The sequence below is a fragment of the Oryzias latipes genome, chromosome 15 (assembly GCF_053564925.1).
Source record: "Oryzias latipes strain Hd-rR chromosome 15, Olatipes_Hd-rR_3.1".
NCBI lineage: Eukaryota > Metazoa > Chordata > Actinopteri > Beloniformes > Adrianichthyidae > Oryzias > Oryzias latipes.
The window spans coordinates 10,979,732-11,003,671 of record NC_136251.1 but is presented as its reverse complement, the minus strand read 5'-3'; the positions used below and the strand labels follow the sequence as shown (position 1 = coordinate 11,003,671).

At 42.2% G+C, this 23,940-nt stretch overlaps 1 protein-coding gene across 2 annotated transcripts; it reads left to right on the top strand.

Annotated features, from left to right (window-relative positions):
- Positions 1–2,019: 2,019 nt before the first annotated feature.
- On the top strand, positions 2,020–21,400 carry sertad2b (SERTA domain containing 2b). Of its 2 annotated transcripts, XM_023963342.2 has the most exons (3): positions 2,045–2,176; positions 10,235–10,653; positions 18,088–21,400. In XM_023963342.2, the coding sequence occupies exons 2-3, from the start codon at positions 10,649–10,651 to the stop codon at positions 19,331–19,333; spliced, it is 1,251 nt and encodes a 416-aa protein (XP_023819110.1). In that variant the 5' UTR covers positions 2,045–2,176; positions 10,235–10,648; the 3' UTR covers positions 19,334–21,400. The 2 variants fall into 2 exon arrangements, with proteins under 2 accessions (XP_023819109.1, XP_023819110.1); XM_023963341.2 differs by lacking the exon at positions 10,235–10,653 and having other exon boundaries at positions 2,020–2,176.
- The last annotated feature ends 2,540 nt before the right edge of the window (positions 21,401–23,940 follow it).

Genomic DNA, 23,940 nt, shown 5'->3' with positions numbered 1-23,940 from the left:
GCATGCTATAAGTGACACGTAGTGAACACTTTAAGAAAACGCAAGGCTGGATAAAAGATGAAGTGGGTGAGATGCACCTAAATCCAACAGACTGCACAAGGGCTCCTTGCAGGCAGCCTGATTGTGAACCTAAGGATACCCCGGGAATGTGTCATACGTTCAAGAATGTACTGTTGAATGTGCGCTTAGCATTTTTTGATTTGATTTGAAAGGGTTTATTTCAAGCTATCAAAGTAAGAATAATGAACAAAAGAATACAATCAGCAGTTATACATTCATTCAAAGATGCATCAAACGTAGGATAATTTGACATTATTGTGATCACACTGGACAAGCAGGGAGGGGTTCTTCCTATCTTTTTACATTTCTCCAGCGCTTGTCCACCACCTACAGTTGGAACAGCCTTGGTACAAGATGTTCAAGCAGTGCAAATCTGAGGAATCTTGGTCAAGATTTTTTCTTCCACAGCTCCATTCTGTTGTATGAAAGACTTAGTGTCATCTAATTCCAGCTGGGTACAAATCGCAATTATTAATTTTTCCTCCATATTTAATTTTCAAATGATGGGCACTTCCGTGAGTTAAAAGGGACGACATCCATATGTCACTACTAAATCCGAGTCCCTGATTGGTCAGTGTTCGACCTGATTTAACTATCATGATTTAATGGCCGGACATTTTGTATGATCGTAGTGCACGAACGCCAGAGTTTTGAATTAAATTGAAATTAGACAGTGTAGTTTGTGTGAACATCCTATGGACACTTGCATATCACCTGCACACCCCACACAAGCATTTTTGGGTTGGATCAGTACGAGCCAGCACTATTAACGACTAGAGTGTGGCGCAAGGGCTTCGTACAACAGCATTACCTTTGTGTCATCAGTGTGTGTAACTTCAATTATTATTACAAGTACTTCACAACACACTTACACACGTTTTCATGATGTCCCTTAACGTGACCACAAAAGTCTCAAGGGAACTGCAAAACACATACCTGCACTTCCCTTAAGATGTGGCCGCTCCTGTCTGCGACCCTCCTTGGATCCAGACAACCCAAAAAACCCACAGCACCCGAACGGTACAAGCCCTACTGGTGTTTGTGACTACGACTTTAAACCAGAACCACAATTTTAACTTCAGGAAAAACTCCAAGTTGCAGCCAACAGTTTATAAGTAAAGTCAAAAGATTTTTAAAAAGTTTAAATTACTTGGAAATATGACACTAAACACACAGAAAACAAAAATAAATTGTTTTTTTAATAGGTAGATAATAACGGATTTATTCACTCTCTACAATTCTGTTTAACACTATTACAAGCAAGCCAATAATAGTGAGTGATAGGTACAATTGAGCAAATACTTTTTTCAACAATGAAAAAAAACTTTACTGTAAAAGAGAACAGTTATTCCAACAGATTAGTGCAATTTTTTAAGTAGCAGTGGGACACACTGGAAAGCGCACAAGTTAGCAGTGGAATGGTGCAAGACAGAGAAAATCGAGACAAAAAAAGTGTGTGCGTGAGCTCGCGCGCGTGAGTGAGTTGGGGCGTATAAGCGTGTGTATGTGTGCGTGGGTGGGAGGAACTTTGGGCGGAGCAAATCTCACGACTCCGACTTTCGGTGGCAGCTGCTCGGTTTCAGTCTCTGCTGCTGCGGCATTCAAGAACTCCTCGAAAAAAAGAAATTCCAGGAATACCACTTGCAACTGTTGCTTATTAACCAGTGACAATCACACAATAACGACAAAGTAATTGCAACATTTAAAAACGCATTGCATTTTTTTTAGGTTAAAAGCTAGTCACGTAATGTACCTTCGAATGGTGCCAGCTTTAAGACAACATTTGTGTTTATTTTTTGTTCCCAGACGTTAAAATTTGCTCCTTAATTAACAAGTAAACTCTGATGATTTTGGAAAACTAAAATAATCGTTTAGATTGAAATAATGTGCGAGGTCAGACGCACGTGAGAGTGCGTGCCGCTGATGAGAACGGTAAATACGACAGTCCATGAACGCAGCGGAGTTCCTGTGAGCGGAGGCTTTTTCTCCTCCTGTCATCGCCATTGTGTGGCTGAGTCTCCGGGAGCGAGCACCGTTGTTTTTCTGCTGTCGACGGGACTGTTTAAATACCCCCCTCCCCATGTTTCTCTTTACACCTCCGGCGGACTTGGATGCGGTAAGACAACGTTTTGGGCTTTTCTTTGAAAATAAAGCAAATGAAGACACTCAAGGGAAACACGGACCGGTTTGGTTCGGTCCAAAAATGACTGTTGAGGACGGAGACTGCTGCTGTTGAGTCGCACTCTAAAGGTAGCGGGTCTGGTTCAAGAAGTTTTCGGATTAATGGAGGTCAATGGTCGCACGTAATTGCCCCCCCAGTGTTTATTTTTTGGGTTAAAACTGCTTTCGTTCGCTCAGACGAAGTGGTCACGTCTAAGTTTGTCGCTGAGGGGGGAAAAGTAAACTTTCCTTCTCAAAAAATGTATGCTAATACTCATTCTGTTAGTCTCTCTGTTTAAAAACAAAAAAAATGTTTATTTGAAACTTTATAATTGAGTCAGGCACCTAAGTTAATGTACAGTAATCAAAATGTCACCTACGTCTTCTTCGATGTGTTGGTTCCGTCCAGTTTGACCTACTTAAATCCTCACAATGAAACTTTCCAAAAGGTATAAAAATCGCAACCCCCTAAACTGGACTCCACCAGACGGGTATCAAGAGGTTAAAGACGAGCTAAAGTTGTGAAATGTGCTTAAAAGAGTCATTTACAGCCCTGGCATGTTCGGTTTCTGTAAACTGCTGTGGTGGAGCGGTCTCTACTCTCTATGACCCACAGCTCCATGGCAGTTATTTTTCTTTTTGTTTTAATTTTATTTAATCTTTTTTGAGCTAGACATCACAGACGTCTGTAGATCACAGAGAACATATGTTGGGATCTGCAGAGTGGAACACTGGTGCAAGTTGTTCAGCTGTTGGGTGAGCAGGCAGTGAGGAAGCATGAAAGACCTCAGAGCCTCTCAAGAAGAAGTCCTTGAATTTTGTCAATCTAGTTCCGTCTAGTTGTCTAATGAAACCTGACTGGGCTTTTGGGAGATATTCTGCTCCTTATCAGCTCCCCTGCTGAGATAACCGTCCATGAACCAACTGCAAACTCATCTAGAAGGCTACATCCCCTCTAGAATCATTAGAAAAGTTATCTTGACCAAGGCACTGGTTTGGGTCTAATGTAGGCTATGGTGTAAAAGTTGAAATGGCTAAAAATATGTTTGCATGAAGAGTTCTGGACTTGATTCAGAGGTAAAGTCACAGTTAAGGCTGATTTAATGTCTTAATGGAAATGTAGTTTTGCCTGGTTCTGTGGGATCTCGATCCGTATTTTACACCATTGAAGTCCTTACAAACACGGAAAGATTTAAGTCGAATTAATAGTCCAATTTGGCCTGGTTTAAGTAATCTCCATGGCATTCCTCAGGGTTCATGAGTGGGACCTGCTTTATTCTTATTGAAGCTCTTTCATACGGCCATTATTACACTTTATTTTTTTATTTGTTACTGCTTTTGTTGAATTTCTTGATAGTAAACATTGACGTTGAATCCAAAGTCCAATTTGGTCTGGTTTAATTAAACTGTCTGACATTCCTCGTGGTTCATGATTGGGACCTGTGTTATAATAATTTAAGCTCTTTAATACAGGCATTATTAGACTTTTATTTTTATTTTTTTATTGTTTTTGTTGAATTTCTTGGTACTAAACATTGAACTTGAATCAAAAGTCCAAATGGATCTGGTTTAATTAGACTCTTTGACATTCCTCAGGGTTCATGACTGGGACCTGCTTTATTCTAACCTTTTTTAGACGGGCAATATTTTTCAGCACAACATTGAATCAATATTTCCTGTTTTGTTGATTTTTTTGATTGAAATCCAATTTATTATGCGTTGCTGAAACCATGCTGGTGTCTCAGAAAAAAAAGCTTTATTTAAAATGCAGGTTTACATTCTTAAATTTAAACAAAACAGGCTTAAATATTGATTTGCTAATAAACTGTATATTTGCGTTTGTGTTTTTGGTTCTAATTAAATGTTTTGTCTATTACTAAGATCTACATGTGCACTTCTTGTCAGAGACCAAAAATGGGAAGCCCCCTTTGGTTTTTAGCTCTTCTCTCATTTCTCATGAAGTGCGCTGATGTAACCTTTTTTTTCACTGGGCTGGCATTAAAAAAAAAAAGTTGGGCATCTTTTCTGCTGCATTGCCTTTCCGAAGTGAATTTTGAGCTTTTCAGCTGTGAAGCTGTACTTGGAGAAGCTGCATAGCTGCATGCGCTGTAACCAGGCTTGCACTGGACTGGTAGGGATTAGAACATAGCTGCGAGGCTGCTGCCTGCAGTGGAAATGATGACAGCCGGTGCTGCTGCGAGAAGGTGGGCTCCGTTGCACTAGGACTGCAGTAATAAGGCAAACACTGCCAAAATAAGGTGGGTACTACTGTAGCGCCGATGCCCAGACACTTTGAAACTGCAGGTTTCTGTAGATTGAGAGGTTTGTCACCAGAACTGTGGGGCTGCCTTCAGCGTGAAGACTGGCACACTCACGAGCAGCATGTAGACTCGTCTGCTGACCTAAATCTGCTCTCTTCTTTTGCCCTTTATTTATAGACTTGGGAGGGAGCACAAAGCGAGTGAGTGAGTTTATGTGTGAAGGCACTAATGACTTTGGGTTGCCATGAAACAGACTTTTTGTCTATGTTTGTTGGAGATTTTTAGAAGCTTTCTTAGTTGAGGGGGATAATAGTCAATTGTTCTTGGTATTTGCATAGTAAGTTAAGAAACACGTAAAGATTTCTGTTCCATCTCCTGCTTTGCCTATTTTTTCTGTGTTACTGTTTCTTTACTGGATATTTTTTGTGAGAATTTTTTTCTTGTTGTCTATCGTTTCTAACTTGTTCAACAGGTTTCACATACCTAATCAAGTATTTGATGTGTGCCGCTCCACTGTGAGTCAGGAAACTAGTTTCACTTGCACGACTCTGCCTTGTTCTCGATTTCTTTCCATTCTATGTATGTGACCTAGAGTTTAAAGATCCGTTTTTTTGTCGCTGACAGCAGCCAGACAGCCATTCCACATAAGCTTTTCTGTTCTGTTCTGAAAAGCAGCCGAATGTGCAGAAGAGCTGTAGTGTTTTGTAACCATGCCTGTCATTACGTAAGAGACTGTAGTGGATTCCCTGTGTGACAGTCAGCTGAACTATGTCATGTGAGTCTTCTCAGTCATGATGGAGGAAAGTACACAGATCCACACCAATGTTGTTTCCACCTATCTGTGTTTCAGATACAGTAGTTAGAAGGTAAATGGTTTGGTTCAAACACCACATGTTGATGTGAATCATGACTTTGTCAACTTTGTTGATTCTGTTTACATTTTTATTGTTTTATAACCATCACATCCATGCTCATTGGTAAACCAGGAGTTCGGTAAACATCTGATCATGAAAGAGTTTGGTCAGTAGAAAATTCTCTTTAAAGACCATCTCCAATCATTTCTTGATCTTTTGTAAATGTGTTCCCAGTGGTCATATAGTTATAACTACGCCATTTTTTTTTTTTAGCTAAAATCAGAAAATGACCACAGAGCAACAGCGGCTCATTTGAAATTCATTCATTCATTCATCATCTTCTACCGTTTATTCCTTTTTGGGGTCATGGGGCTGCCGGAGCCTATCCCGGCCACTTGTGGGCGAAGGCAGGGGGCACCCTGGACAGGTCGCCAGTCTGTCACATGTTCATTTGAAATTGACCTTTAAATTGAATTCAAAAGGTTGGAATAAAGAAATACTCAGAAAAAACGCAACAAGAACATGTTAAAAACATGATTTTCATTGCTGTTGGTCTTTAGCTCTACATGTCCATTGCCCCCAAAAAGTGGGCAAAGCTGGTTTCTGTCATGAGAAAAGTCCACACAGTTTGAAACATACGAGGCTCTTAAATGGGATATTTATTGATTTGTTTTTTACTGCCATTTTCTTCTAAAAAGTAGTCATTTAGGCTTCACAATAAATCCTTTTTGCAACATAACATCATTACTGCCTAAACATAAATGTGTGTTTTTTAAGAATCTAGTGGTTATTTATTGTACTGTCCTGTGATAAGGATAGTCCAGCAGACTTGGGGTTCAATCACAACACACTATCTTTACTGTTTTCAGTTTCTGGCTCCACTCAAAATGCTCCTTTACGTTAATGTCTGGGCACAATCACTACATATGCCAGTACCGTAGGTGGCGATGTTTACTCCCTCTGTCTGTCACGAGAAATGTCATGGCTTGCTCATGGTGCCAACATGCCATTATGCCATGTTTGTAGTTTATGTAAGCTGTGTCAGCACAGTGACTGTCTGCTTTAGTCCACTTTGGAGTTTTGTAACACCTGGGGTTAAACCAAAATCTTATTCATGTTTTTAAAGTGAAAAAAACAGCTGAAAGTTCTGATTTAAGGCCTCTTGACAATCTCAATATTTAATAGTTTCATTTTGCCATGAACTGTAATGCAAAACAGGAATCATTAATTATTTACTAATGTAAGTCAATATATGCATATTTACCAATCAATTCTTATGACTAATTATCCATTTTGTATATATCCTTGTATAGATATAAATTTCTGTTGTTTGTTTTGTTTTTTGTACTATTTCTGTTCTGATTGTTTGAAATAAACCATTTTGAAATTTCAATTTTTATTAAATATCCATTATTTTTTCAAGGTTGGTACATTTATTTGTTTTACGTTTATTTCTCTAAAATATTCTATGTTAGTGTGATTGTAGTATTGGATCAAATCTATTCTAGATAAAAATAGCTGAAAAACTAAACCCATAAAAATGTATCCAGGATGTGTTGAGTGCTCCATAATTAACTAGTTAACTCTGCAGCAACGGCTTTGTTCTCTTTTATTTTACCAATTAGTAATTTTGCTGTGGATTAATGTCCTGTTCTTCTATAGGTTAGATTGTTGTTTGTCTTTTTTTGTAATTCTCCTGCTGAGATCTTTTACAGTTTACAGGGAAAAAACTCAATGTAGTGCTAGACTTCTTCAAGGTAATTGAAAATTTTATGTCATTGTCCTTCAATGTGACCCATAGAGACAAATGACCTCAGATTTGCTTCTATAATACTCTGATTTACAGATGAGTTCAGGGTTGACTAATTTGCAGCAAAATAACCCACAGAGAACAAAAACCTAACTTTTGCCTTATCATTAAGTTTTGAATTTGTTTTGGTGCTGTTATGTTCTCTTCCATATACTTTTAAGACAGACATGGCTCTAAACTTAAACTTGCCAATCCATCCATCCATCCATCCATCTATCTTCTACTACTGCTTAGTTTCACACGGGGTCACCAAGGTTGAAGGGAGTCTGTCTCAGAGTCTGGGCACACCTTGAGCAAGTTGTCAGTCCATCACAGGACTAGAGCAGACAAGTAGTTTCATTCCTAAGGAAAGGTTTAGTAACCAATCAACCCACAAGGCAAGCAGAAATATAACTTTTGTTAATTGAACATGTTCATTCACACATACTTTACATTAATTAAATATCATTTAAAGTTAATTGCAACATGTTGGGTTGAAATTGCCAACTTACTCACATGAGCAAGTTGGCAATAATTGTTGCCAGAAAGCATCTGAACTTGGAGGCTTATAATTGATTTGAATCACCTGGTGGGTTAATATGTTTATTTTATGTGATCGGCTCACCTCCAAGAAAGGTCCAACTGAAGGCACTTTCACACTGAACTGTTTCAATTTCAATTCAATTTTCAATTTTATTTATATATATTTAACTAACCAAACAGACTAAGCTAAACTGGACATCCCTGACCTTAGACCCCCCTTCGCGGTACGGAAAAACTCCTAAAATAACCAGATTCTGGAGAAAACGAAGAAACCACAGGGGTGCCCACATGAAGGAGGGATCCTCCCCCAGGACGGACAGGCGGTTTACCAGAACTCATGGAGAAGAATTAACTTATCTAACTCTACAATTACATATTTAAAGTCCAGCAGACGAGCTTCATCCAGATGGATTTGGGGGGTGGGGGGGGGCGTGAGACGGGCCAGAGGTAGAATCCACAGCCAAGTGTAGGAGCAGCAGTATATACGAGCCAGAAGCGGGGTACTTGGTCAGGTACAGGAGCACGGACGAGCCAACTTACTGTTGCTCCCTGCTTTTTTTTTTTGTTTGTTTCTTTTCATGGTCTGAGCTTATTTGAAAAGCTCAATGAACAACTGTTGGAACAGTGCGAGGTTTGCAGGGGGTTTGGTTTAGTCGAGTGTAAATGCACCTAACCTACAAAAGGTGTAAAAAAAATTTCTGTATTTCCCACCCAATTGAAGTGAGATTTTCTTCTTATTGGGAAAGTGTCCCCAGACCATCGACCGACTGTAAAAGACAACTTAGGCTACATTCACACTGCAGAGCTTAATGCTCAATTCCGATTTTTTTGAAAAAAATCCGATTTTTTTTTTTTTTTTTTTTTTTTTTTTTTTTTTTTTTGCAAGGCCTCTCACATTTCCAATTAAATGAAATTAAAACTTTTGTGATCTCCTGGGTGACCGTGAAATGACCCAGAATGACCCACATGCGCAAAAGAGTACTCAACGGTGAACAACGTCATTCGTTTGCAGAAGTAGCTAACGTTAGCAATGGATGTCAACAACAGTGTTCTCAACAACGGAGCATTATAACATACATTTTCACAAAGGAGCCAGCAAAATTACAATCTTCTCATTTTAAGAAGGCATTGGAGCCGGAATCGTCTGTATCCACTGTTTTAGAATGAGGATGTGTATGTGCTGGGGCCGCGCGTGTGTGTGAAGAGAGGAGAGACCACGTGCAGCGCAGGAGGGAGTGAGAAGGGCAGAGGAAATGTGTTGGGGGCGCGCATTCATGTTGTGTGTTATGGAGGAAGGAGAACGGTAATAAAAGAAGGCTTCCCCAGAAGAACTGCTATTGACTCTTTATTAACCCGCTCTGGAGAATCTGAGGGTCCGAACGGGGAAGTGAACCCCGAAGGAGGATCCGCCTTTGGTCCCCCGCGCTTCTGACCACGGTTGGAAAAGGGGGAAAAAAAGTAATCCCTGGAAAAGTTCAACACCACGATCCGCCATTTTGCTGGATATTTTTTCAAAAACCGTCCGATTGCAATGAGAGCCCCTGAGTTTGGCCTGAATAGAGCTGTCACCCCAAATATGAATCCAATCAGTGACCTCGCTTCCCTTCCACTGACTGGTCTCGGCAGCATCGTCCGCCATGGTTGATGTTTATGTTCTAGTAGCCGCCTACTTCAACACAGAATTATGACGTTTGTAGCGTATCAATGACGTACGGGTCTGATTCATGTGGCCTGGCCGTTCAGACGGAGGTCGCATTTCAAAAGATCAGATGCGTATCGGATTCAAGACCACATACCCAAGTGGCCTGTATGACATTTGAAAAGATCGGATCTGTGTCGTTCAGACTTAAAAGAAAAGATCAGATAAAGGTCGCAAAAAGGTGCAAAAAAAAACGGAATTGGGTTGTTTCAGCCTGCAGTGTGAACGTAGCCATAGACTGAGTGACCCCTCCCCCCTCACGTTCCATAAAGGAATTACCTGCTGGCCATTCTTGCTCTACTACCTGTTATAAAACATGTTAATCCCTATTTATTTTTTATCATTATATGTATTTTTCCTTTACTGCAATCAGATGCCTCAATTAAAGCAGGTGATGAACACTAGTCCCCACGTCGAACGTTCAAAACGTTTGACAGATTCTCCCCAGGGCGTGGACTTCCAACAAGTGGGTACCATAGAAACCCTGACTCAGATCTATAGCTGTTTACTGACATTGTCTGGCCCCAACATGGCAACGAGTGACTTTATTTAGTTGGAGCAGGAAGTAAGTCTGTTGAGTGAGTCAGGAGTGATGTCACACTCACTCGCTCCGGTTCTCTTATACAGTCAGTAGTTTAGACTCTTTTGGCTGTAGTTGGGAAATGATTTGGCCTTGTATGCTCCAATGTGTCTTTAGTGAAAAAAACAGGCTTATATTAGTTAAAATCCTGTCTCCTGTTTTCCATCACTCCAATATAAATGTTCATTCATTCCTTACTAATCTAAATGAACATTGTGATTCCTTTGTACACAGCTGATCGAAAATCTGGTCTAATTCATGGCACACTTTAAAATCACTGTTTTTCAGAAATGCCACAGAACCAGCCTTACCGTACTGTTTCACAGAGCTGGTATAGTAGCGGTTGAAGCATCCGTGGTGTAAACATTTGTAAAAGCAGGTGTGTAACTCTATCTTAAGTTGTGTGTGTGTGTGTTTGTGGGTGTGTATGTGTGTGGAAGCATAGCTGTTAGCATGGTAGGTCTGGTCAGGCCAGCTCTACAATAGACTCTTCCTCTGGGTTTTTTCTGGAATGTGTTTACAAGTCGTCACTTTGTGTGTGTGTGTGTGTGTGTGTTTGTGTGTGTGGGACACACCGAGAGAGGCATGCACATTCAGTCAAACAGGTTTGAGTTGTGTCATCGTGAAGCGCAGTGCTGGGTGGAGAACAGCAGCAGCAGATGACGGTGAACTGCAAGTGTGCGATCAGCTGCAGTCCTGCACATGAGGTGAATACAGCTATCATGCAGCCATCATGCAGCTCAGGGCTGCTTTCATCTACCTGCAGCAGCACTGCTGTGTGTTGTACTTTGTGCTCACGCAGAACCTGAAATAGCCCAGTGTGGAGGGGAGGGGGAGGGGTGCGTGTGCAGCTAAAGCATGGAAACCAGCGGATCCGGTTACAGGATCATAATATCACTGCAGTCCGTCCACTAGCACTGCATTACTGCACAGCGCACATTCTCACCACAGCCAGCTCCAAGAATAATACGCTCAGCCACATGTCTGCAGGTCTGCAGGCACAGTTGGCAGGTCTGCACACACCTGACCCCTGTCTAAAACTCCTTTTTTTTTTCCCCCCCCGTTGACTTATGTTGCATCATTTTTGCTAAGAAATATGTAGCCATTTCCTAAAAAAAACCCTCTAGATTCTCATAAAGTTCTCATACAGTAGGTTATTGGTATCTCCCTATCTATGCAACACTGACTCTTCTGTCCTAAAAGAGAACTGTGCTGGTCAGTTAAGGTACAACCTGTGTTCTGTTCTATGATTTACAGCAGGTCTCTTTTTGCAGCTTTTTGAAAATAGGGGTAGTTATCAGCTTCAAAAAATTCTTGATCAGATTTTTAGCAGACTCTTGATTTATCTTCACACTTCAAAGTCCCACCGTGAGCATCTTTTGATCTATTGTAAAAGCGTTCCCCGTGGTCCTCTAATCATGTTTATGCCGTTTTCAGCCAAAATGAAAAAACATAGTTTTCTAGGACATAGTTTCTGCAGAGCAGTAAGAGTTTATAGAAATTTGTCTCAGACTTGTGGGAGGGACCGTTGGCGTCCCGTCACCATTTACACGCTGTCGCGCTAGCTTACAGCCTCCCACATCCCCAACTAACATCTAACATTTGAGATGCAAGAAAAATGGTGAGCAATATCAGAGAGTTTGGATCCAGATTCCAGCTCGAGGAAAACAAAGACAAACATGGATCTATTTGTATGTAACAACTACACGCTTTTTCAATCTGCATTTTTGCATCTGCTTCTGATTGTTTACAATTTGAATAAAGTAATACTCATAAATGAATTTTAAGCTTAATTTTCTTTATAAATGTTCTCTATCGTGAGACAAAAGCTACAAGAGCAAGTTAAAAACAAAACCCTATTTTCACCGGAGTAGGTTTTTAACTTTACTTCTCAGTCTGAAGAAAAATCAGAACATTTAAAGAGAGACGTAAATCTTAATTCTAGTTATTCAGAATCACATTAAGAATTCAATTTTTTTTTATTTGCTGCTCATCTGATGGTACCTAACAATAGGACCACATAAGAAAGACAAAGGTTGTAAACATGAAGTTCCTCTTCTACAAATCTATGATGGACTTTATGTGGACAACAGCTAATGGACATCACATTCACATCACCCATACTGGAAGGATTTTAACAGTACACTTAAAGATGAATATCTGAAAGGTTTCATAAATGTATTTTTAAAAAGCACAAAAACAGATTGACATTCTCTTAGAAGCAGCCCACCAGCCTCAGTGACCACTCTGCCTTTTGGCCAAAGGCGGTGAATTTCAGCTTTGGCAGGTGTGTCGCTGTTTTTTTTTTTTTTTTTTATGTGAATTAGTGCTTTCATTGCTTCGTTCTCTGCTGCTTTGAAAGGAACAGAGTTTTTAGCCAAATAAAACAGCAGTGCATCCATCACCTCCTTCCTGCTGCTGAGCTCACACGTCATCATCTTCTCAGATGATAGGTGGAACAGCATCTGCTGTGTCAGCTGTAGTAACTGCAGAAATCCACTGAAGTTCCTGCCTAGAGGAAGTGCAGTGCCAAGCTTCCACGTTCCCAAAAATCCCTCCAATTATTTATCTGTTTGTTTGTCTTAAGAAGATAAGGACATTTTGTTATTTTCGTTGTTTGATGTTTTACTGTTGCTACCATTGTGTGTTAACCGTGTTTTTTCTAAGCTAGTGGCTAATTCATAGCAGTATTTACGTAATGTCTCATTTGAATATGTTTTCCAGCTTATTCAACCATTAAATGACATTTTTGCCCATCTTTGGGGACATTTACTATAGTTTTACTGATGATACTTCATTTGTTAATAAACTCGCTGTTTTTTGACCTTTTTTCTCAAATTGAAGTAGTCACGCTCAAGGAAAAAAAGCTCTCTTCCCCTCCTGGATGATTCATGATACGTTTTTTTTTTTTTTTGGTGCCTTTTTGTTGAACGCACACCGGTGATCCATTCTAAGTCAGAACAACCCTGGCTCTATTTTAGAACCCAGCACTCCTCCACTGCTGGAAGCTATCTCCCTCAGTCATTTACGACGTGTTTTCCGGCCTCAGGATTGCACAGAGCCAGACATAACTCAGATCCTGGGCTGTGGAGCGCGCGAGTGCGCGGCAGTGGGAACCAAGAGGATGGAGGCAGGTATAGAGAAGGTTGAAAAAGAGAGGAGGTGGCTGGGAAGTAAAAGGCACAGGGGGCGAGCGCGGTGACGTGGAATGTGTGGGGTGGGGCAGCTCTGGTATGTCTGTGTGTAAATGCTGGAGTCCAAACAGCCTCGGTGAGTCAGACATGCGCAGCTGCTTCGCCTCTCAATCACACACCCACAAACGGCTTCAAACCATCACCACGGTTCTGTCGCAGAATCAGCGTTTACCCCAAACCTTCATGTAGAAATGAATCCATCTGATTTGAAGGGAACAGTTAAACCTGTTGGATGTTTTAGCTTCAAACATAAAAACTCTTAAATGTCTAAATTCTGGGTTCATTTTGACTTTTGCTGCTTCAGTCCAGTACAGAAACAAGATATAAAGATGTTTTTTTTATTTTTTAATCATTGACGATATACGAGTTTCAATTTTGTTTTCTCATGTTATCTGACAACATTTTGGACAGCCTCCACAATAATCATGATCCTTCCCCCTCTGTGCTTTTCAATTGGAAGGACAGGTTTTCTGTAAACACTGAGGGCATTTCGCTTAAGTTTTGTGAACCATAAAATCTCTCTCGTGGTCATTAGGTTTAGACTTTGTAGTTAATTTGAATTAACTTTAAAAAAGTCCAACCTAATGAAGTTTATTAAAGCCTGTAGAGTTTAAAATGTTCTTAATTGAATTCTAAATAGAGATGATTGGTTTGTCAAAGTCTAAATTTATATGGAAGCAGTAAGACGTAACTATTTTAATTCAAGGCTTCCAGGTTTTGGTACAAAAATAAAATAAATTACTGTTAAAGTGGGATTTTCTCTATAATAATGGATTTATTAAATATCAGGTTTTAAAGAGGTTTACTACGGAGCCCGTGTCCTGACATTAAGATATAAAAATATATCTTGTTCCCACAGATTAATATCTTGTTCCCACAGGTTATTATGTCGTTCGCACGAAATACTATTCCGTTCCCACAAGATATTATTCCGTTCCCACAAGATACTATTGCGTTCCCTCAAAATACTACTCCGTTCCCTCGAAATGATTAACTCGTGCGAACGCAATAATTATGTCGTTCGAACGCAATAATTAATCCGTTCGAACGCAATAATTATTCACGTCATAAGTCATTCACGCGGATATGCTCTCTGTACGCCGGCAAAACTAAGCCGCTTTCAGCGGTAACTTCTGTGTCTCTGTGACCCATTTTCGTTCAAAAAAGGAACATGAAAAACAAAAATGATCACTATAATACTGTCTTAATGAATATAAGAAAAATATCAAAAGATTTATGATAACTAGGCTGCTTTGTCATACGATAGCTCCTGCTAGGCTACTACTAGCGCCGCCGCAGAGCTCTTTGATGTATGCCGGCATTTGGGCAACTGGCTGGTCTGTTGTCAGACAGCTGATATTGTAGTTTAGGGTCGAATAGGAATAATAATATTCAGGACTTGTCTTTTATTAACTTTAGCAGTCAGTCGCTTTACATTCGAAGGCTATAAGGATACATGCTAACTGACTAGCCGATCATTGATCCTGTTATTAATTTCCGTCATAGATTTACAGCAGATACCTTCACATTTCTGTCTGTGTGTGTCTCATTACATTGCATTGAAGACACGGAGGATGTTTAGAGAACAGATTTATTAATTTCAAAAAGCACAAAGCATCCATCGTATTCACGTTCATTCACATGATGATGATGATCTGTGGTACGCCCTCAGTCATCTTGCTGCAAAAGCCGCTTCCTGGCGCTACTTCCGTGTCTCTGTGAGCATTCAATAGGGGTAAAAATAAAAGCAAGAATGGTCGATCTGTTATTGTCTCGATGACAATCTGAAAAATATCATATTAAGCTGGCTACTTCGCCGAAAGCACTTACCTTTAGCTTGTAACATAACAACAATAGCAGTACGTCACGTTTCCCAGAATGCTTTGCGGCCAACCATTGGTCTTGTTGTTAGACCTTGGTCACAGGGACACGGTGATTGGCCAATGATTGGCAGGAAAGCATTCTGGGAAACGTGACGTACTGCTATTGTTGTTATGCTACAAGCTAAAGGTAAGTGCTTTAGGCGAAGCAGCCAGCTTAATATGATATTTTTCAGATTTTCATCGAGACAATAACAGATCGACCATTCTTGCTTTTATTTTTACCCCTATTGAATGCTCACAGAGACACGGAAGTAGCGGCAGGAAGCGGCTTTTGCAGCAAGATGACCGGAGGGCGTACCAGATGATGTGAACGTGAATACGATGGATGCTTTTGTGCTTTTTAAAATAAATAAATCTGTTCTCTAAACATCCTCCGTGTCTTGTCTTGTAGATCTATGCAGACCTGTTAGAAAAAGAAAAATATTAAGTTCAATCACTTACTGTAGTCAACATCTGCATTACATCCATACGGATGCATTGAAGGCTGCTGATAAAATCTCAATTCTGTGTTCATGTTCTACGTTCTCTGCGTTGAGACCACGGTGTTCACCCTGGACTGTCGCTACTCGAGCTTTCTCAACTCTATTCTGAGGAAATGAAAGACTTGGTAATGTAGAATTCTGGCAGAGGGCTCAAACCACAATGATTCATTTCTGCTCCATGGTCAATTTTCAAACAGGTGTGTGAACGTAGCTCAAAGACCCACTCCAGTGAAAATTGTGTTTTGGGGGTTTTCATCGTTTTAATGCTGTTGTAGGACATGTATGAAAACAATTAAGATTAAAACAGCATTTCTGAGTATTTCTTTATTCAAATCGAGGGAGTATCAGGAGCAGACAAAAAAGCGTGTAGTTAATATGTACAAACTACAATCATCACAAGCTCCATTCTGATGCATTCACTTGTAAAAAAATAGATCCATGTTGGACTTTGTTTTCCTCGTCTAAGCTGAAATCTGACTCGAACCGTACGGCTGCATAAATCCAATATTACTCACCCTTTTTGTTGCACCACAAATTTTGTGTTGGAGTTGTGAGCTGTAAGCTAGCAGGAGAGAGTGAGAATAGAGGGATGATGGGAATTCAGCACTGGCTTACTTTGTGCCAATAGACTCGTCTACAACTAAGAGGCGGACTTCTGATGAAGTCCTTCCGCTCTGCAGAAACTATGTCCTAGAAAATTACATAGGTTTTTAAATTTTTGACTAAAAACAGCATAATCATAAATAAAATACTACTGGTAACGCTTTTCCACTAGATCAAAAGAGGTTTGCAATGGGAATAAACAGCTGGAATAAACTATGCCCAATGCAGCCCTGCCTGTCACTACACAACATGTAGCTGATACCTTTGCACAAAAGCACTAACAGGACGTTTTGCATGTATGGACAGTAAGGGGTTTTGGGTCTTTGAACTCCTAAACCAACTGATTTACAAACCCCGGTAGTTAAACCCACTTGCACGTGAACTCTCTGTTCTTCTGACTCACCATTTTAGCAAAAAAAGCAAGTTATTGTTGAAGAACATGACTGATGGGGCAGTAGCACCTCAATAAAACTGGAACTATCAATTCTTTGTGGTTAGACCTGTTCAGGTGTTTTGTTGTCCACTCCATGACCTACTCCTCTACCTCCTCTGTCCTCCTCCACTTCCAGGTCTTTATTCTCTTCCTTCCTACCCCCCCCCCCCCCCCCCCCCGCTAAAGTACTACCCCCACACCAACGTGTCCTCTCCCCACCTCCACCCACCCCCCTCCCGCTTCATTCTTTGTCGTATCTTTGGGTGAATTCCCAGCTGACTGTGTTTGTCATGGCAACCAGGCGGTCGTGATGACTGGGCCTGCAGCTTACACTTCCTGTGTGTGGATTAATCCGTGCGTGTGAATGTGCACGGACGCACATGCGCAGTAAGTGAGCTGCGATTGGCTGAGTGAGCCCGTCAGCCTGGATTAAAGTCAAGAACACTGCAGTGAAGCCTTCCCGTTATTCTTTCTTCCCTCGTAGCACCGATGTGGTTTCGTTGGAGGCAGACAATCATCAGACCATTTGAAATGTTTGCTTTTATTTACCCCCACCCCCCACCCTCTCCAGGCATGACACCCTCTTAATTCAGCATAGGGAGTGTGGAAGGATGGCCTTTAAATCTGGACTGTGATCCAGAACCACAGCAGGGAATTCAGCTTTTATATAACTTAGCGTCTGTGTGTGTTCTGGGTTATAATAGGTACCAGGAAGATTTCATTTTTTTTTTTTTTTAATCCAGGGTTGTTTTGTTTGCTGGGTTTTTGTTGGACGCTAAAACGTCTGAGGGAAGCGTCCAACCCACAAGCATCAGACACACTCACAATTTAATACATGAGAATTGAACAGTAACTTTAAAATATGTTGAGCTAATCAAAAGCTCTGTTTGCAGTTCATATCAAAGTTTGATTACTATTTGCTGTTGGCTTGTTTTCTTAGCTGTCATATTAAACAAATATTAACTTACAAAAGACATTGTCTAATCAACCAGAAAATCTTAAATGTGGTTATTTTATGTTTCTTGTGCGTACCTCAATAGTGAAGAGAAATAATAAATCCTTCTTACACGAGTGTTTGACACTTTCAATATGAACATAATGGTATGCAGTACGGACGCAACGATTCCCTGTCCTTAGAAATTGGTTTAGTGGCATATCTTAACTAAAATAATTAATTTAAAAAAAAAAAAAAAAAAATGATGTATCCTCTCATTTGGTTTTAAACTGAGAATTACAGCATCCCTAAATTATACCAGACAGCAGTGGATGCAGTTTATTTTTCATGGGCAGAATCATAGTTTATTTAGGAGGACGGTCTCTTTACCACAAGGCCTAAACTAGGAAACAAGACTTCTGTGGAAAAAAACAGTTTGAAACAAACAGTGGGAGAATTGATTTGTTTAGAAGTCTGTAAGTGTTTACACCTAAACACAAATACGTCATGAGTAACCAAAGCTGCAGTTATTTATTTGCATCTGGGTCACTGACTTTTTACCTGAATGGTTTTCTTTTTTCTAATATTTTTTTTATTTTGCGTGTCTTTCAGATATATGTTCTGTAAAGGTGCGAAGCGGAAGCTGGATGAGGATGAAGAGGGCGTGGAAGGCAAAACGATGGAGGGGTCGTTGGCGGGGGGAGGACTAGACAATGGTCCAGAGGGTCTCTCTAAGGTGTCGTACACCCTGCAGCGGCAGACCATCTTCAACATCTCCCTGATGAAGCTGTACAGCCAGCGGCCGCTCACCGAGCCCCGCCTGGAGCGGCGGGTCCTCATCAACAACATGCTCCGACGCATCCAGGAGGAGCTCAAACAGGAGGGCTCCCTGCGACCGCTGTTCCTGCCCCCCTCTCCCCCGCCCGACGACCCGATGGATGAGGGTTTCCGTGAAGCACCGCCGTCGTTTGGCAATTTTTCTGTGGCGGCGCCGACACCCCAGCCTTCACCTGTGATGATGCCGGCGATGGCCCCGCCACTTTCGCCCCATCCAATGGTGCCTCCCATCTGCCAGGCACCCCCATCTTGCCCCTCTCACGTGGAGGCCAGTGCCTCCCCTTTGGACGCCTGCCTCACTCCTGCCTCATTGCTGGAGGAGGACGGTGGAGATGCAGCCTTCTGTAGCCCGTCCCCACCAACTCCTCCGCTGTCCCCACCCCCGGCGCCTCCTCCCTCAGCACTTGTGGGCTCTTCATCATCATCATCCCTCCTACCTGTACTTGTTTCATCAAATGACACTTTCTGCTCTGACAGAATGGACTTGACCCCTCCCACAGCCATAACGAGGACTGCAGCTAATACCACGACCATGTCTACCTCCCCCGCAACTACCCAGACCCCTCAGCTGGCGGTCCCCTCCGAAACACCCCCAGACAGAGACTTGAGGACCGTAGCAGCTAAACCAGAGGCGGCGGCGGTCTTCCTCGTGGAGAGCCGCTGTGCTGAGTTTCGTCAGATGGACGTTGTCCCCACAGCGACCCCTTGTGGTTTAGTTGACGCCGCTCCCTCCCACTCTGTCCCCCCCTCCTCATCCTCGGGGTTTCTCTCAGACTTGGCACTGGACGATGTCCTGTTTGCTGACATTGACACGTCCATGTATGACTTTGACGCCTGCACAGCGGCGGGAGCCACAGGCGCCACAACGGCGGCTGGCCTCACCAAACGAGCACCAGACGACCTCCTCAAATCAATGACTTCGCCGTACAGTGGCTCCGCCCCCCAAGTTTCAGCCAATCAGCCTTTCAAAATTGACCTGACAGAACTGGACCACATCATGGAGGTGCTGGTGGGTTCATGAATTGTTTCGGACTTCTCGGAACAATTTGTGTCTGGGACAGACCGGACTGAAAGTTTGGGAATATATTTTCTGGTTCTAATTATGATTGTGTGACTTTTACTTTTAAATGTCTTCTTTAAAAAAAAAAGAAACAACTCTTTAAAGGTCGATAATTGTAAACATCAAATGTGATGTCAGTTCTGCTATGACAACTACTACACAACACTGTGCATGCACTGTGCTCGCCTTTACACACATGAAAGTAATGGGCCGACAAACACACACACACATTTGTACATATCTAATGAACGAGTACTTTATCAGTTTCCATCTTTTGTTGCCCTAAAGGTAATCCACTTTCTAAACTTTAACCTAAGCCTTAACCATAAAAGTAATTGTAAAAAAAGTTTTATTTTTCATTGTTATTTTTTAAAATGAGTCTGTAATCAAACCATAATGTTGGGAACATGTACTTGTCACAGGTAAAGACAAATGCACTCTCTGTAATTTAGGCTCTCAGCAAGCAAGTGCCTTTCAGACGACCACTTGTTCACTTCCTGTTTGTACAGCGTCGTATTTCAGTTTAACTTTAGCCGTCTAGACAGGTCAATCCTCCATGTTTGTTTTAATTTAATGCATAGCAACAAATCAGTTAAGGTTATTTCATACAATCAAATGACAGTTATTTAATTTTGTGTTTGATTTCCAATGTTTTAGGTATGAAGCAAACTTTAAAAAATGTTTTACTGATCTTCAGGATGATATTTTAGGCCTAAAATGATAGTTTGTTGTTATTCCTTCACAGCTGGTTGCGTGTAAAACCTTTTTTTTTTTTATTTATTTTTTTTTTGCAAGGAGACATTTTCTTCTGGCGAATATTAGGTTTGTAAATTTTATTACAGGGCCTTCTTTCTGTCCAGGCCTCATTGGTATGTGAAACCTTCCAGTCACTGTTTTACATCAGGTTATCAGGCTTCGCTACAGTAATATTCAAATGAGCCTCGAGAAAGCGCGTTTACACCTGGTGGAGGTCCACTCATGGAACCCAGTTAGATTCTTTAAGAGGTTTGGTCCAGCTGAGAGATGCTAAACAACAAGGTTCTGATTCTCAAAGATTATTTTATTAAAAAAAAAAAAAACATGAAGTATCAAATAATTCATGATTAAGCCTTAAGATTCTACTAATTAAAAATCTAGTTTAGCAATTTTTAAAGAGATTCTAAACAAAAAAGTGAAATTAGCACAACCTTTTTGCTGATGACTGCGTGTTCTTTGTGGAAATGTGTCTCGTTTTCTTGTTTTTAAATCGAATTATTTATTCCTTTTTTGCCTTGTCTGTGTAAATATATTTATTTTGATGTGAAGTGCATAAATGAATTGTAAAGGTGTGTACATAAAGTGTGGTAGGAATGTACCTAAATAGGAATGTATCCAAGTGTGGAATTATGGGTGGAAGCCATTTTGTTAATATATATATTTAAACAAATGTAGTCTTCTTTATCCCTCAGTTACTTTTTGATTGTTTTTTTTTGTTTTTTTTTTAAGTTGGATGATGACATTTTATATCTTTTATACTTTAAAATATTTTTCAGTTGAGGTCAAACAGTTCACACAGCAATATCCGGAAAGCCTGTTTCCAACCTTCATCTTTCAAGATTCCAAAGCCCGTCACGGATGCTTCAATGCCAAAAGTACACAGTATGATCAAGTCCCCACGACTTCAGTGTTCACCGCTGCGCTGGTGTTCGTGCTGTCTGAGCAAGGCAGCAGATGAGGACCGAGTGCACGTCCTCCATCGGCTGTACGTTATGCAGACCTCCAAGCTGTGCCTTTTCCTATGCAACAAAAAAACAGTGTGAGATTGCTCGTCTCTGTATGGGTTATATACGTATACATATATATAAATATATTACCATGCTAGTCAAAATCTTGTAAACCTACCAGTTATCAAATGAGTGGGATTCTCTGAACTTTTGACTAGCACTGTAAATAAATGAACATCTGTACATGAATTTCTGAATTTGAAACGGTCTTACTTTTGTAATTTGTGAACACTTGTGAGACAAAAACAATAAACTGTATTAAGTATCACGTCTATTGCTTTGGTTTTGGGTTTGGCGTGGGGGCCAGGTTAGTCGTACATTAAAAGGCACACTGACAATAGCTGCATTACCATTAACTTTAAATTTGGGCAAATTGGATGTGCGAGAGTACATTTTCCAAATGGAAACACAACTATTTTAAATTTATCGTAAATAGGTTTTTGTGCTTGGAAGAGTGTTTTTGAGGTCTATCGAAATGTACATTTTTGGCAAAACTGCGATTGAAACCCTTTTTTTCTATCACGTGACCAATAACTGGATGCTTTGCTGCCTTAGGCCTCACTCAGCTGCCCCACATGAGGTCGGACAGCATCACACAACTCATCAAACATTGAGTGTGTCATGCTGAATTGTTGGATCCACAGCTTCTCTATCAAATCCCCAACCAAAATTGTTTCCGTGGCCGCTCCCACATGTAAGGAGCTCACCGCTCCGTGGCCGCTCCCACATGTAAGGAGCTCACCGCTCCATGGCCGCTCCACGGCGCCGCCTTCGAGAGATGATGATGAGCGCTAATGCCGTGGCAGAGACTTGAATGGATCTGCTGTAAATCATAGTATTGTTCACATCTGTTGTCAAGTTTTTGAATGACTTATCCTGTGAGTTGGTTCATGTTGATTTGCATGATAATGATTTAATAGAAATGGTGTAATTGCGAAAGTGTTTTTTCGACGTTTCTAGAATTTTCTTCATAAATGTAATGGAAAAGCAACAAGTGTTGTGGTTCTCTGTAGCAGAACCATTTCGTTCATCTAGTGTCAAAGTTCACCTGAACTCTGCTGTAAACCTAAGAAGAAAACCCCGGTCAGATAGAGAACATGGTACAGTCACAGATGAAATCTAGTGTTGTTCACCGCAGTTAGATCCATTGACTGTGTATGAGAACTGGACTGAGTGACGCCTCCCCCCAGTGGTCTAAACAGGAAGTACCCAGTGGTTCCAAAAACTATAATCTCTAGCCTGCGATGCGCCTTGGGGGGGGCTACTTGGCAGTGGCCCCCCTCCTATGGTTGCCGTATGGAGTGGGCCCCTCCTCTTTCGGTTTTATTTGCACCTTAGACATGTAGGGTCCTTGGTAGGGGGGGGTGCTTGGACGTCACTGCCAGCAAGCAGCAGATGTCCTCCTAGCACCCTACCCGCCAATTTTAATCGCACCTTAGACATTTAGGGCCCCTTGGTGGGGAGGGTGAGTAATCAGGAGATGTCCCCTTAGTGCCCTACCCGCCAATTTTAACTGCACCCCCCTTAGTACACACACCCCTCCCCCTTCAATATATACATTCCAACATAAACACACACACATGCACACACACACCCTCTCAAACACACATACACGCACACACATTTTGCAAGGAAGGTGGGACCTAGGACCATCTGTCCCCTACCCCTTCCCTGGTGGGGGGTGCGGGCCCCTTGGCGACGGCGGCCGTGTCCCCTGGGTGCCGGCTTCCTGGGCCCGGCGGTGCTCTCTCCGCGCGGTGGGGGGGTTCACATTACACCTGAGCCGGGGGTGTTCGTGTCCCTGGGGGGTGGGTCCTGGTCCTTGCCCCTGAGCGCTGGGCCCCGCCAAATTTCCAACTGTGGCCGAGCCTGGTCGGGCCATATTTACAACACCCCTTGTGTGCCCCCTTTTTTCCCCGGGGTTCCCCCCTCCTGGGCGGGGGCGGCGGGCCCCTGCCTTGCTCCTCCCTGGACCAACCGTGGGCCGGGTGGGTGGCTGCCTGGAGTGCGGAGCGGGTCTCCCTTGGGGGGTCCTGGCTCGTACCTGGGGTTGGGGCGGGGGGATGCCCGGAACTCCTGGGTGGTGATGGGGTGCTCGTCTGGGGCTGTGGGCGTCCTTCCCCGTTGGGCCCTGCGTTGGGCTCTCCCGGCGCGGCGGGGGGGCTGCTCTCCTGGTTGGGCTGGGGCGGCGCTCTCTTTCCCTCCGCGCCTCCCTGCTCTCTGGCTCTGGGGGCCTCGCGGCGGTCCTGCTGGCCCCGGCCTGGGTGGCGGTCTTGGTCGCCCGGGGGGCGGTTGTTCCCTGCCTGTTCCCGTGTGGCGTTGGGGGGATTCCGGCTGTCGTTGCTGCTGCGGCGGGGGTCTTGGGGTGGGGATGGCTGGGCACTCTCCCTCCTTCTTTTCACGTTCCACCATCCATTTTAGAAGAACATGGACACTCACCTGAGCACAGGTGTTTGCTCACCTTTGCACTAACATTTTGCATGATTGAATGACTGAAATATTTCACACTAGTTGGTTTTAAGGCATAAGTATGCGTGTGTGAACACTATCTGTTTTGTGTGCATGTCGACATGTGGACATGTTTGCAGCTAACAGGTGTGTTGATAACATTCGAGTGTGTGTGTGGACAGGCCCCGCCCCTTTTGTACTACATTTGAACCTTACCGTAATGATAAACAACCAGTAAACTTGTTGCTTAATGCTGCTTCATGGTCTTATCCCCCCTCCCCTCCCATTATCACCCTCCTACCCCCGTATTTCTCTAACATCCCTCCCTTTTTCTTCCCTTCTTTCCTTTTCCGTCCG